This window comes from Oncorhynchus clarkii, chromosome 19, assembly GCF_045791955.1.
Source record: "Oncorhynchus clarkii lewisi isolate Uvic-CL-2024 chromosome 19, UVic_Ocla_1.0, whole genome shotgun sequence".
NCBI classification, from domain to species: Eukaryota; Metazoa; Chordata; class Actinopteri; order Salmoniformes; family Salmonidae; genus Oncorhynchus; species Oncorhynchus clarkii.
This window is the reverse complement of record NC_092165.1, coordinates 4577877-4593587: the sequence shown is the minus strand read 5'-3', so window position 1 is coordinate 4593587 and position 15711 is coordinate 4577877. Positions and strand designations below refer to the sequence as shown.

At 44.2% G+C, this 15711-nt stretch overlaps 1 protein-coding gene across 1 annotated transcript in view; it reads left to right on the top strand.

The window, feature by feature from the left end:
* The first annotated feature begins 252 nt into the window (after window positions 1–252).
* The window catches only part of LOC139374621 (neuronal acetylcholine receptor subunit alpha-3-like), a 37439-nt gene continuing 21980 nt past the window's right edge, over window positions 253–15711 (top strand). Inside the window, 1 exon segment of the mRNA XM_071115651.1 lies at window positions 253–390. Within this exon segment, the coding sequence (XP_070971752.1) occupies window positions 333–390 (58 nt within the window). The 5' untranslated portion in view covers window positions 253–332.

The following is a 15711-nucleotide window of genomic DNA, read 5'->3' as shown; positions in this document are numbered from 1 at the left end:
TGCGATCCAGTTAAAATGTTAAAATGTCTTCTTCAGCTTATTAAACTCGTCTATTACACCGACTTCTTTGATGTGTTTGTGCACTTATCTATCTTCCTGTGTTGAGTTTGGAGTGGTGCGCGTGAGGTAGCGCCTAAAGGGGTGGAACGAAGCGGAGTTCCGTGTCTCTCTCGTGAGCCAAGCTGCGTACTGGCAGTCTCACAGCGCAATACGCTCACCGGAGAGAGCCATACATTTCGTGCTGTTTGTAGCCTGCTGCTTCCTGTTAACGGAATAAATCGCCGTTGTTTCACAGGGTAGGGACAGTTCCCCAGTAGACTACCGGACGAGAGATGAATCAAGCTGCGCGAGGGACTTTCCTGCTCCTCGTCTTTGTGTTGATAATGCAAGGTAAGCTACTTTAATAACTAAACGACCATGTTGTGGAATTCAACTGTTGATTGTATTTTGGTTCGTTTTTATAATAAGCAATATGCATTTCAAACTTTTCTTGTTTTTGAAGAGAAAATGATAGAGGCGTAAGATGCTGTTGTGTTTGCGTCGCAGAGTGGGGTGTACTTCACTTGGAAACGGTGAACTGTCATTGTGGCAGTATATAAAGGCGAATTTCGTAATAAATGATTGTCCTGTCTTACAATTTTTTTTGAAAATTGCATGTTTTGACGAATGTATACTTATTTAGTCAACTGAGTGATTCTGGGTGTGTCTATGGACACATTGAAGAGGAATAGAGAAAGTGACGTGCAATATTTAGGATTCACTTTTGCGGACACATTCTATTAGCCCAAACAGATTGACATCATATATATAGCTTCTCTGTTTACAAGGTACGTACAGAAAGTTAGACTACACATCATCATAACGCCTATAGGCCCATCGTTTAACATGTTGAACGTTGTTCTTCTGGACAACATCCATGGGAAAAGGAAGCGTTGTCGTGCGAAGTACACCAACATGATAGAATATCGGAAACACCGTCATCATAGCCTATCCAGGCTCGTATAAGCGGGGGAGTTTGATGTAGGCCTGTATGCAAAATGTGTTTTGAGTCGAAATAATTTATAACCGAAATTTGTGATGCTGTTTATGTTATTGTTAACAAATAGAGAGAGACAAGAGAGAGTAAACAAAAACAGAATCTGATTATGGAACTGCAGGGCTAGTAAACATTTCTAACATAATTTACTCTCTCCCTCCATATCATTCTCTCTCTCTCTATCTATCTCTATCTCCCCCGCTTGCTCTCTCATCTCTCTCTATTGTCCCACGCACATATTTTACATTGACTGCACAGATTTTACATTACCTGCACAGATTTTACATTACCTGCACAGATTTTACATTGACTGCACAGATTTTACATTGACTGCACAGATTTTACATTGACTGCACAGATTTTACATTGACTGCACAGATTTTACATTGACTGCACAGATTTTACATTGACTGCACAGATTTTACATTGACTGCACAGATTTTACATTGACAGTATGCATTTTTTATATGTAAAATATTTTCCCAACAGGTCATGCTCACTTTGGCCTGGGTTTGGTGGATGTTTCTAAGTGATGATCTATTCATTGATTTTAAGGGGAGAAACCCAGACTTCCACATCCTTTGTTTTTAAATTGATATTAATCGTCTTGGACTTCAACATGTCTTCCTTACTGTCCTCTCATTCCCCGTTGACAGGAAGCAACAGGTTTTCACCACCTATTGTTTTAGTGCAGAAGAAGGAAAGGAGATAAGGAAATGAAGGAATCCACATTAGACTATAACGATGCACCCATTTTCTTACAATTGGCGAGGAAGGAATCAACGTTAGACCCCAGTATGGAGATGCACCCATCGCCTAAGACAAAGAGAGGAAGGAATCAACGTTAGACCCCAGTATGGAGATGCACCCATCGCCTAAGCCAAAGAGAGGAAGGATGCCTCTTTAGACTATCAAGATGCACCCATCGCCTAAGACAAAGAGAGGAAGGAATCAACGTTAGACCCCAGTATGGAGATGCACCCATCGCCTAAGACAAAGAGAGGAAGGAATCAACGTTAGACCTCGGTATGGAGATGCACCCATCGCCTAAGACAAAGAGAGGAAGGAATCAACGTTAGACCTCGGTATGGAGATGCACCCATCGCCTAAGACAAAGAGAGGAAGGAATCAACGTTAGACCTCGGTATGGAGATGCACCCATCGCCTAAGACAAAGAGAGGAAGGAATCAACGTTAGACCTCGGTATGGAGATGCACCCATCGCCTAAGACAAAGAGAGGAAGGAATCAACGTTAGACCCCAGTATGGAGATGCACCCATCGCCTAAGCCAAAGAGAGGAAGGATGCCTCTTTAGACTATCAAGATGCACCCATCGCCTAAGACAAAGAGAGGAAGGAATCAACGTTAGACCTCGGTATGGAGATGCACCCATTGCCTAAGACAAAGAGAGGAAGGAATCAACGTTAGACCTCGGTATGGAGATGCACCCATCGCCTAAGACAAAGAGAGGAAGGCATCAACGTTAGACCTCGGTATGGAGATGCACCCATCGCCTAAGACAAAGAGAGGAAGGAATCAACGTTAGACCTCGGTATGGAGATGCACCCATCGCCTAAGACAAAGAGAGGAAGGAATCAACGTTAGACCTCGGTATGGAGATGCACCCATTGCCTAAGACAAAGAGAGGAAGGAATCAACGTTAGACCTCGGTATGGAGATACACCCATCGCCTAAGACAAAGAGAGGAAGGAATCAACGTTAGACCTCGGTATGGAGATGCACCCATCGCCTAAGACAAAGAGAGGAAGGAATCAACGTTAGACCTCGGTATGGAGATGCACCCATCGCGTAAGACAAGGATGCCTCTATAGACTATCAAGATGTACCCATTTTCTTAAATGAGGACAGTAAAGTAGACCTCTTTTTTCGACTATCAAGATGTACCCATTTTCTTAAATGAGGACAGTAAAGTAGACCTCTTTTTTCGACTATTGAGATGCACCAATTGAACTACACAAGGTGAGGAAGGAATCCACCTGATATTATTGAGATGCATCCATTTTCTTAAAAGTGTAGTTACGCTTCACTTTTAAGAAAATGGCTCTTTTTTGACGATAGTATATACCCATTGAACTAGACAAGGTCTATGAAGGAACCAAGTCTCATCAGGAGAATAGCTGGCAACCCACCATGTCCTCATCATGTCTTTAACCACATGAAAAACATGGATAAATACATGCTTGATAAAAGGTGTGTGTGTGTGTGTGTGTGTGTGTGTGTGTGTGTGTGTGTGTGTGTGTGTGTGTGTGTGTGTGTGTGTGTGTGTGTGTGTGTGTGTGTGTGTGTGTGTGTGTGTGTGTACCACTGTGTCTGATGGATTGGAGGCGTTAGGTTTTGACAGGCTTTTAGCTATTATTTTTGTCTCTCTGTCTGTGTCTTGCTCAAACATGGACTAACAAACTTACACATTCATGTATGCACATTCATAAACAGGCACACACCCACACGCATGCTTCCAAACTTTAATGCACACTCCTCCTGTTCTCTCTCTATCTCTCTCAATTCAAATCAATTAAAAGGGCTTTATTGGCTAGGAAGCACACTATATATGCTGGAAGCCCTATCAAATGGAAGCCCCTATAAATGGAAGCCCCTTCAAATGGAAGCCCCTTCAAATGGAAGCCCCTATAAATGGAAGCCCCTATAAATGGAAGCCCCTTCAAATGGAAGCCCCTATAAATGGAAGCCCCTTCAAATGGAAGCCCCTATAAATGGAAGCCCCTTCAAATGAGTGGATTCAGCTATTTCAGCCACTCCTGTTGCTGACAGGTGTATAAAATCCAGCACACAGCCATGCGATCTCCATAACCGGTACCCAAACTGCCTCTGGAAGCAACATCAGCACAATAACTGTTAATTGGGAGCTTCATGAAATGGGTTTCCATGGGCGAGCAGCCACACAAAAGCCTAATATCACCATGCGCAATGCCAAGCGTTGTCTGGAGTGGTGTAAATCTCGCCGCCATTGGACTCTGGAGGAGTGGAAATGCGTTCTCTGGAGCGACGAATCAGGCTTCACCATCTGGCAGTTTGACGGCTGAGTTTGGGTTTGGCGGAAGCTCGGAGAATGCTACCTTCCCCAATGCAGAGTGCCAACTGTAAAGTTTGGCGGAGGAGGAATAATGTTATGAGGCTGTTTTTCATGGTTGAGGCTAGTCCACTTACTTCCAGTGAAGGGACATCTTAACCCTACAGCATACAATGACATTCAGATCAAATCAAATCAAATTGTATTAGTCACATACACTGAATAAAACAGGCGCAGACCTTACAGTGAAATGCTGACTTACAAGGCCTTTAACCAACAGTGCAGTTTAATGAACAAATAATTAAAGAGCAGCAGTAAATAACAATAGCGGGGCTTTATGCAAGGGGTACCTGTACAGATTCAATGTGTCAAGGTGTGGGGGCACCGGTGTCGAGGTAATTGAGGTAATTATGTGCATGCAGGTAGGGTTATTAAAGTGGCTATGCATAGATAATAACAGAGAGTAGCAGCAGCGTATGGGGGGTGCTAACAGTCTGGGTAGCCATTTGATTAGCTGTTAGGAGTCTTATGGCTATGGGGTAGAAGCTGTTTAGAAGCCTCTTGGATCTAGACTTGGTACTCTGGTACCGCTTACCGTGCAGTAGCAGAGAGAACAGTCTATGACTAGGGTGGCTGGAGTCTTTGACCATTTTTAGGGCCTTCCTCTGACACCGCCTGGTATAGAGGTCCTGGATGGCAGGAAGCTTGGCCCTAGTGATGTACTGGGCCGTTCGCATTACCCTCTGTAGTGCCTTGCGGTCAGAGGCCAAGCAGTTGCCATACCAGGCAGTGATGCAACCTGTCAGGATGCTCTCAATGGTGCAGCTGTACAACCTTTTGAAGATCTGAGGACCCATGCCAAATCTTTTCAGTCTCCTGAGGTTGGAATAGGTTTTGTTGTGACCTCTTCATGACTGTCTCGTGTGCTTGGACCATGTTAGTTTGTTGGTGATGTGGATGCCAAGGAACTTGAAGCTCTCAACCTGCTCCACTGCAGCCCCATCAATGAGACATTCTATGCGATTCTGTGATTCCAACTTTTTGGCAACAGTTTGGGGAAAGCCTTTTCCCTTTTCAGCATGACAATGCCCCTGTGTACCGAGAGAGGTTCATATAGAAATGCTTTGTTGAGATCGGTGTGGAAGAACTTGACTGGCTTGCACAGAGCCCTGACCTCAACCCCATCAAACAACTTTGGGATGAATTGGAACGCCGACTGCGAGCCAGGCCTAATCACCCAACATCAGTGCCCAACATCACTAATGCTCTTGTGGCTGAATGGAAGCAAATCCCTGCAGCAATATTCCAATATCTAATGGAAAGCCTTCCCAGAAGACTTGAGGCTGTTATAGCAGCAAACGGGGGACCAAATCCATATTAATGCCCATGATTTTGAAATGAGTTGTTTAACAAGCAGGTGTCCACGTACTTTTGGTCATGCAGTGTTTATATTGGAATATACAAGAAACAAAAGGGAAATAAACAATCAGTAAACATTACAATCACTCTCTCTCTCTCTCTCTCTCTCTCTCTCTCTCTCTCTCTCTCTCTCTCTCTCTGTCTCTCTCTCTCTCTCTCTCTCTCTGTCTCTCTCTCTCTCTCTCTCTGTCTCTCTGTCTCTCTCTCTCTCAGTGTCTCTCTGTCTCTCTCTCTCTCACTGTCTCTCTGTCTCTCTCTCTCTCACTGTCTCTCTGTCTCTCTCTCTCTCTCTCTCTCTCTCTCTCTCTCTCTCTCTCTCTCTCTCTCACTCACTCTCTCTCTCTCTCTGTCTCTCTCTCTATCTCTCTCTCTCTCTCTCTCTCTCTCCCTCTCTCTCTGTCTCTCTCTCTCTCTCTCTCTCTCTCTCTATCTCTATCTCTCTCTCTCTCTCTCTCTCCCTCTCTCTCTGTCTCTCTCTCTCTCTCTCTCTCTCTCTCTCTCTCTCTCTCTCTCTCTCTCTCTCTCTCTCTCTGCTACACATCACTTCCAGTAAACATGTATCATAACTCCAGTACTGTGGCTGCTCCATTACAAGACCTTGTAGTGTGTGTGTAGTTACGTTAGTTTGTCTGTCACATGGTTTAACTACTCCTCCTCTCTCTCTGCCTCTGAATGATTGATGATCAGGTCCCTGAACTGAGCTGCTGCATGTATCATGTATGTCCCCTTCTGTTGATGAGGGATAGGGTCACTATAACATGCAGGGCTATAGAGGGATGGTTGTGTGTGTGTGTGTGTGTGTCACGGCTCCATGTCCCATGTTGATGAGGTCATAAAGGTGGTTGGAGACAGCTGATGTCTTTGTGTTTATCCTGTGGAGTTATTAGCCACTTTCCTAATCAAAGCCTGATGGGAAGAGAGTTGAGGCATAACAGACTCCTCAGGGTAGACGCACTACCCTATAGACCCTGGTCAAAAGTAGTGCACTACCCTATAGCCCCTGGTCAAAAGTAGTGCACTACCCTATAGACCCTGGTCAAAAGTAGTGCACTACATAGGGAGCCATTTTGGACGCAGACTCTGCCTGTCTAGGACCCATTGAATGTGGTGATGTAAATCACCATTTATTTCAAGGTGTGGTGATATAAATCACCATTTATTTCATGGTGTGGTGATATAAATCATCATTTATTTCATGGTGTGGTGATATAAATCACCATTTATTTCATGGTGTGGTGATATAAATCATCATTTATTTCATGGTGTGGTGATATAAATCACAATTTATTTCAAGGTGTGGTGATATAAATCACCATTTATTTCAAGGTGTGGTGATATAAATCACCATTTATTTCAAGGTGTGGTGATATAAATCACCATTTATTTCATGGTGTGGTGATATAAATCACCATTTATTTCAAGGTGTGGTGATATAAATCACCATTTATTTCAAGGTGTGGTGATATAAATCACCATTTATTTCAAGGTGTGGTGATATAAATCACCATTTATTTCATGGTGTGGTGATAAAAATCACCATTTATTTCAAGGTGTGGTGATAAAAATCACCATTTATTTCAAGGTGTGGTGATATAAATCACCATTTATTTCAAGGTGTGGTGATATAAATCACCATTTATTTCAAGGTGTGGTGATATAAATCACCATTTATTTCAAGGTGTGGTGATATAAATCCTGACAGTATCATAATGTCTTGTCATAACACTTTATTCAGTCTATTCTACACACACACACACACACACACACACACACACACACACACACACACACACACACACACACACACACACACACACAGTGTGCCTGGAGAGGTTGGGCATGTGTAGCCATGCTGGAAGAGAGCAGTCCCACTGGCATCAACACCTCTACTGTCTCTTCCCATTACTGGACACACACCCTGCCACATCTCACATTGAAGCTCCTAATCTCTCTCTCTCTTCCTCTTTCTCACCCCCTCCCTCTTCCTCTTTCTCTCCCCCTCTCTCCCTCTCCTCTCTCACTCCTCCTCTAAAAGCTACATGATAATGGGATGGTCATGACTAATACATGACTGAGACCTCATCCATAACTCAATCTCTGTATTGGCCACACACACACACACACACACACACACACACACACACACACACACACACACACACACACACACACACACACACACACACACACACACACACACACACACACACACACATCTCTGTATTAGCTCAGGCAGATGGTGAGAGAGACTCATCACCATGCACCTCTTAAAACCTCTCAGGGAAAATGCAGAGCGCCAAATTCAAATAAATTACTAGAAAAATCATGAAATCACAAATGCAAGATGGCAAATTAAAGCTACACGTGTTTTGAATCCAGCCAACATGTCAGATTTCAAAAAGGCTTTTCGGCGAAAGCAAACAATGCTATTATCTGAGGATAGCACCTCCATAAACAAAGAGAGAAGCATATTTCAATCCTGCAAGCGCGACACAAAACGCAGAAATAAAATATAGATCATGCCTTACCTTTGACGAACTTCTTTTGTTGGCACTCCACTCTGTCCATAAACATCCCAAATGGTCCTTTTGTTTGATTAATTCCGTCGATATATATCCAAAAAGTCAAAAGTAACTCAAAAGTTACCTGTAAACTTTGCCAAAACATTTCAAACCACTTTTGTAATACAACTTTAGGTATTTTTAATGTAAATAATCGATCAAATTGAAGAAGGGATGATCTCTTGTTCAATACAGGAGGAAAACAAACTCAAGCATGCTTTCTGGTCACGCGCCTCCATCTAACAGTACACTTCAAGTGACCCTCGTTCAAGATGGCCGTACTTCTCCATTACACAAAGGAATAACCTTTGGATTCCCAATGAAAACCCATTGAAAAGAGAGTGACCTCAAAAAAAAGAATCTGAATGGTTTTTCCTCTGGGTTTCGCCTGCTACATAAGTTCTGCTATACTCACAGACATGATTCCAACAGTTTTAGAAACTTCAGAGTGTTTTCTATCCAAATATACTAATAATATGCATATCTTATCTTCTGGGGATGAGTAGTAGGCAGTTGAATTTGGGCATGCATTTCATCCGGACGTGAAAATACTGCCCCGTCACAGCCTTCTGGGATTGATTTCAACCGTTTCCTTCATTCAACATCCACATCTGATTGCTCACTTTCATCTGAATAATTTCTACAGTTAAAAGCATGACTGACATACAGACTGAAGCTGTGGTAGGATGTTATTATTTTTTTTTACATATACCTCTACTGTATATTGTCGAGAGTAGGTAGCTGTGTACATTCTCCTCCTCTCCTCATCTCTCCTTTCCTCTCCCCTCCCTCTTTACTAGTAGTAGGTGCTGATGATGAATAGGAAACACATTTCAACCCTCAGACAGTCACTGTGTTAATCCATTTCAACCCTCAGACAGTCACTGTGTTAATCCATTTCAACCCTCAGACAGTCACTGTGTTAATCCATTTCAACCCTCAGACAGTCACTGTGTGAATCCAGATCAACCCGCAGACAGTCCCTGTGTGAATCCATTTCAACCCTCAGACAATCACTGTGTGAATCCAGATCAACCCTCAGACAGTCACTGTGTGAATCCATAGTGACATACAGTATACAGCTAGTGTGGTAGGATGAAGGCAGTATACAGCTCGTGTGGTAGGATGAAGGCAGTATACAGCTTGTGTGGTAGGTTGAAGGCAGTATACAGCTAGTGTGGTAGGATGAAGGCAGTATACAGCTAGTGTGGTAGGATGAAGGCAGTATACAGCTCGTGTGGTAGGATGAAGGCAGTATACAGCTCGTGTGGTAGGATGAAGGCAGTATACAGCTAGTGTGGTAGGATGAAGGCAGTATACAGCTAGTGTGGTAGGATGAAGGCAGTATACAGCTCGTGTGGTAGGATGAAGGCAGTATACAGCTAGTGTGGTAGGATGAACGCAGTATACAGCTAGTGTGGTAGGATGAAGGCAGTATACAGCTAGTGTGGTAGGATGAATGCAGTATACAGCTAGTGTGGTAGGATGAAGGCAGTATACAGCTCGTGTGGTAGGATGAAGGCAGACACAACGCATATCTGAAGAGTATGAAGTCTGTGCTTTTAAGACGTAATCTGCAGGATGACATTTTAACAAGGCTCTTTCCTCTATTGCAGGGCAACATCCAGCCCGTTCAATCTGGCCTGCGGGGGTCGGAGTGTTTTAGTTGAAATGTTTTGGATTTTGGCTTACAAAACACTCCAGGCCGCCCTTGAACATCCAAAATGTGAAAGTATGTAGAAATTATAATGAATCTAAACTTGTTCATGTATCTGCCCCTTTTTTCTGATGAGCAAATCGTTCAGGATAAAACCTGTCCGGCCCACCGCTGAATTTTAAAATCTGATGTGGCCCTCGAGCCACAATTATTGCCCAGCACTGATCTGTGGAGGAAGAGAGAGAATAAGAGAGGGGGAAGTGGAGAGAAAGAGAGGACTAGTCAGTGACGGACGGGTAGGGAGTTGGAAAGTGATCAAATAGCTGAAACAGAGATGGAAGCTGCTGGAAATGTTCTGACATAATTACCTATTTTATGAAATCTATCTGACCACATCAAAGGTGTGTGTGTGTGTGTGTGTGTGTGTGTTCATGTTTGTGTGTTTGTGTTCGTGTCTGGGTGTGTGTGTGTGTGTGTGTGTGTGTGTGTGTGTGTGTGTGTGTGTGTGTGTGTGTGTGTGTGTGTGTGTGTGTGTGTGTTCATGTTCGTGTCTGTGTGTGTGTGTTCAAACTGCAGCCAGAGAGAGACTATTTTGATCAAAGCAGTGGTTTAGTCACCGTTCTGTGAGTCGCACAGAGCAGAACCCTCACAGTAATTAACTAACGAGGACATGGAACGTTTAAGTGTGTGTGTCTGTGTGTCTCCTATGTGACATACACAGCTAGTGTGGTAGGATGAAGGCAGTATACAGCTAGTGTGGTAGGATGAAGGCAGTATACAGCTAGTGTGGTAGGATGAAGGCAGTATACAGCTAGTGTGGTAGGATGAAGGCAGTATACAGCTAGTGTGGTAGGATGAAGGCAGTATACAGCTAGTGTGGTAGGATGAAGGCAGTATACAGCTAGTGTGGTAGGATGAAGGCAGTATACAGCTAGTGTGGTAGGATGAAGGCAGTATATAGCTAGTGTGGTAGGATGAAGGCAGTATACAGCTAGTGTGGTAGGATGAAGGCAGTATATAGCTAGTGTGGTAGGATGAAGGCAGTATACAGCTAGTGTGGTAGGATGAAGGCAGTATATAGCTAGTGTGGTAGGATGAAGGCAGTATACAGCTAGTGTGGTAGGATGAAGGCAGTATACAGCTAGTGTGGTAGGATGAAGGAAGTATACAGCTAGTGTGGTAGGATGAAGGCAGTATATAGCTAGTGTGGTAGGATGAAGGCAGTATACAGCTAGTGTGGTAGGATGAAGGCAGTATACAGCTAGTGTGGTAGGATGAAGGCAGTATACAGCTAGTGTGGTAGGATGAAGGCAGTATACAGCTAGTGTGGTAGGATGAAGGCAGTATACAGCTAGTGTGGTAGGATGAAGGCAGTATATAGCTAGTGTGGTAGGATGAAGGCAGTATACAGCTAGTGTGGTAGGATGAAGGCAGTATACAGCTAGTGTGGTAGGATGAAGGCAGTATACAGCTAGTGTGGTAGGATGAAGGCAGTATACAGCTAGTGTGGTAGGATGAAGGCAGTATACAGCTAGTGTGGTAGGATGAAGGCAGTATATAGCTAGTGTGGTAGGATGAAGGCAGTATACAGCTAGTGTGGTAGGATGAAGGCAGTATACAGCTAGTGTGGTAGGATGAAGGCAGTATATAGCTAGTGTGGTAGGATGAAGGCAGTATACAGCTAGTGTGGTAGGATGAAGGCAGTATACAGCTAGTGTGGTAGGATGAAGGCAGTATACAGCTAGTGTGGTAGGATGAAGGCAGTATACAGCTAGTGTGGTAGGATGAAGGCAGTATACAGCTAGTGTGGTAGGATGAAGGCAGTATACAGCTAGTGTGGTAGGATGAAGGCAGTATACAGCTAGTGTGGTAGGATGAAGGCAGTATATAGCTAGTGTGGTAGGATGAAGGCAGTATACAGCTAGTGTGGTAGGATGAAGGCAGTATACAGCTAGTGTGGTAGGATGAAGGCAGTATATAGCTAGTGTGGTAGGATGAAGGCAGTATACAGCTAGTGTGGTAGGATGAAGGCAGTATACAGCTAGTGTGGTAGGGTGAAGGCAGTATACAGCTAGTGTGGTAGGTTGAAGGCAGTATACAGCTAGTGTGGTAGGATGAAGGCAGTATACAGCTAGTGTGGTAGGATGAAGGCAGTATATAGCTAGTGTGGTAGGATGAAGGCAGTATACAGCTAGTGTTCTAGGATGAAGGCAGTATACAGCTAGTGTGGTAGGATGAAGGCAGTATACAGCTAGTGTGGTAGGATGAAGGCAGTATACAGCTGTGTGGTAGGATGAAGGCAGTATACAGCTAGTGTGGTAGGATGAAGGCAGTATACAGCTAGTGTGGTAGGATGAAGGCAGTATATAGCTAGTGTGGTAGGATGAAGGCAGTATACAGCTAGTGTGGTAGGATGAAGGCAGTATACAGCTAGTGTGGTAGGATGAAGGCAGTATATAGCTAGTGTGGTAGGATGAAGGCAGTATACAGCTAGTGTGGTAGGATGAAGGCAGTATACAGCTAGTGTGGTAGGATGAAGGTAGTATACAGCTAGTTTGGTAGGATGAATGCAGTATACAGCTAGTGTGGTAGGATGAAGGCAGTATACAGCTAGTGTGGTAGGATGAAGGCAGTATACAGCTAGTGTGGTAGGATGAAGGCAGTATACAGCTAGTGTGGTAGGATGAAGGCAGTATACAGCTAGTGTGGTAGGATGAAACTCAACTCTGAAGAGTTTGACGTTGGTGCTTTAAAACTTAGTCTGCAGGATGACATTTTAAGAAGACTGCCGCCAGTATCTAGTGTTCCTCTCAAGGGCTGTCTCCACACACACACACACACACACACACACACACACACACACACACACACACACACACACACTAATTCAGCATGACCCGCTGTGTTTCATGTCTCATTGTCATTTTAAGGATTATTGTCAGGCTTTATGAGAATAATGTAGATATTAATAATGTAGATATTATATCATCACACATCTTCTGTAAAAGATCATTACTGTGTTGTAACTGTTATTATTCATCATTTCATAAGTTCTTCAATCTCCACCTTTTAAACCCAATTTACAGTGTCCTCATTAAACACCAGATGAAATGATACAATGGAAAACTAGTATCTAGGGTGCACATAGTAATACGGTGTCTTTATGTTTAAAGGAGGGTAGTTAAGTCAGAGGACTTGGTTTGAGCCCTAGAGGAGAGAAGAGAGGAGAGAGAGAGGAGAGAAGAGAGAAGAGAGGAGAGAGAGGAGAGAGAGGAGAGAGAGGAGGGAGAGGAGAGAGAGGAGAGGAGAGAGAGGAGAGAGGAGGGTAGTTAAATCAGAGGACTTGGTTTGAGCCCTAGAGGAGAGAAGAGAGAAGAGAGGAGAGAGAGAGGAGAGAAGAGAGAAGAGAGGAGAGAGAGGAGAGAGAGGTGGGAGAGGAGGGAGAGGAGAGGAGAGAGAGGAGAGAGGAGGGTAGTTAAGTCAGAGGACTTGGTTTGAGCCCTAGAGGAGAGAAGAGAGAAGAGAGGAGAGAGAGAGGAGAGAAGAGAGAAGAGAGGAGAGAGAGGAGAGAAAGGCGGGAGAGGAGGGAGAGGAGAGAGAGGAGAGAGGAGGGTAGTTAAGTCAGAGGACTTGGTTTGAGCCCTAGAGGAGAGAAGAGAGAAGAGAGGAGAGAGAGAGGAGAGAAGAGAGAAGAGAGGAGAGAGAGGAGAGAGAGGCGGGAGAGGAGAGAGAGAGGAGAGAGGAGGGTAGTTAAGTCAGAGGACTTGGTTTGAGCCCTAGAGGAGAGAAGAGAGAAGAGAGGAGAGAGAGAGGAGAGAAGAGAGAAGAGAGGAGAGAGAGGAGAGAGAGGCGGGAGAGGATAGAGAGGAGGGAGAGGAGAGAGAGGAGAGAGGAGAGAGAAGAGAGGATAGAGAGGCGGGAGAGGAGGGAGAGGAGAGAGAGGAGAGAGAGGATAGAGAGGAGAGAGGAGGGTAGTTAAGTCAGAGGACTTGGTTTGAGCCCTAGAGGAGAGAAGAGAGAAGAGAGGAGAGAGAGTAGAGAGAGGATAGAGAGGGGAGAGAGGAGAGAGGAGAGAGAAGAGAGGATAGAGAGGCGGGAGAGGAGGGAGAGGATAGAGAGGAGAGAGAGGAGAGAAGAGAGAAGAGAGGAGAGAGAGGATAGAGAGGAGAGAAGAGAGAAGAGAGGAGAGAGAGGAGAGAGAGGCGGGAGAGGACAGAGAGGAGAGAGGAGAGGAGAGAGAGAGAAGAGAGAGGAGAGAGAGGAGAGAGAGGAGAGAGAGGAGAGAGAGGAGAGAAGAGAGAAGAGAGGAGAGAGATAGGCGGGAGAGGAGGTAGAGACACGGGAGTTGATAGAGAGGAGAGAGAAGAGAGGATAGAGAGAAGAGAGAGGAGAGAGAGGATAGAGAGAAGAGAGAGGAGAGAGAGGAGAGAAGAGAGAAGAGAGGATAGAGAGAAGAGAGAGGAGAGAGAGGAGAGAAGAGAGAGGAGAGAGGAGAGAGAGGAGAGAAGAAAGAAGAGAGGATAGAGAGAAGAGAGAGGAGGGAGAGGATAGAGAGATGATAAATGAGAGAGAGGTGGGAGAGGAATACATGATAACAAATTAATAGTAAATATGAGACTCACAAAGGTTCCAAAAGAATAAAGACATTTCAAATGTCATAATATGTAGATATACAGTGTTGTAGTGATGGACAAATAGTTAAAGTACAAGTTCCCCTCTCTCTCTCTCTCTCTCTCTCTCTCTCTCTCTGTCTCTCTCTCTCTCTCTCTCTCTCTCTCTCTCTGTCTCTCTCTCTCTCTCTGTACAGTAGATATATATTGTTGATATTTATATTAAAGGACAGCCGTGTGAGTGAAGCTAAGTGTGGATTAAATTCCAGTTTCAACTACAGTGGGGCAAAAAAGTATTTAGTCAGCCACCAATTGTGCAAGTTCTGCCACTTAAAAAGATGAGTGGAGTTTGGAGTGTGACTGTTTGAGGTTGTGGACAAGTGTCTTTTATACTGACAACAAATTTAAACAGGTGCCATTAATACAGGTAACGAGTGGAGGACAGAGGAGCCTCTTAAAGAAGTTACCAGTCTGTGAGAGCCAAAAATCTTGCTTGTTTGTAGGTGACCAAATACTTATTTTCCACCATAATTTGCAATAAATTCATTAAAAATCCTACAATGTGATTTTCTGGATTTTTTTTCTCATTTTGTCTGTCATAGTTTAAGTGTACCTATGATGAAAATTACAGGCCTCTCTCATGTTTTTAAGTGGGAGAACTTGCACAATTGGTGGCTGACTAAATACTTTTTTGCCCCACTGTATACTATATATCCTGTTCCTGTGAGTATGGCTGCAGTCTGGTAGAGAACGACCAGACTGTTACTGAGGGATAGAGGAGAGGACAGGACACACACACACACACAAAGAGAGAGAGAGACACACACACACACACACACACACACACACACACACACACACACACACACACACACACACACACACACACACACACACAGAGTTAGAGGCTTGAGAAGAGGACAGAACATGCTGTACTGTCTAGGAGTGTTTCCCCTTCCATGTCTCTCAACCCTACTGCTCCCCACGAGACGTGTATGTGTGTGTATGTATGTGTGTGTGTGTGTGTGTGTGTATGTGTGTGTATGTGTGTGTGTGTGTGTGTGTGTATGTGTGTGTATGTGTGTGTGTGCAGCCCTCCAGAGGAACGTTCGAGGCTGGCGGGCCATCTTCTTAAAAAATGTGTGTGTCTTTCTGTGTGTGTGTGTGTGTGTGTGTGTTTTTCTGTGCTTGTGTGTGTGTGTAGCCCAGTCCATTTCCGTATGGCTGGATATGTGGAGCTGCCATGACGATGGTACTGAGAGAGAGAGAGGTTATTATCAATGACCTTTGAACTGTCCACGTCCATGTTTGGAACTCTTAAAATGTCTGCCGCAACCCATGTTACATTGGTGCTGGGATCCAGAGGAACATGCTAAAAG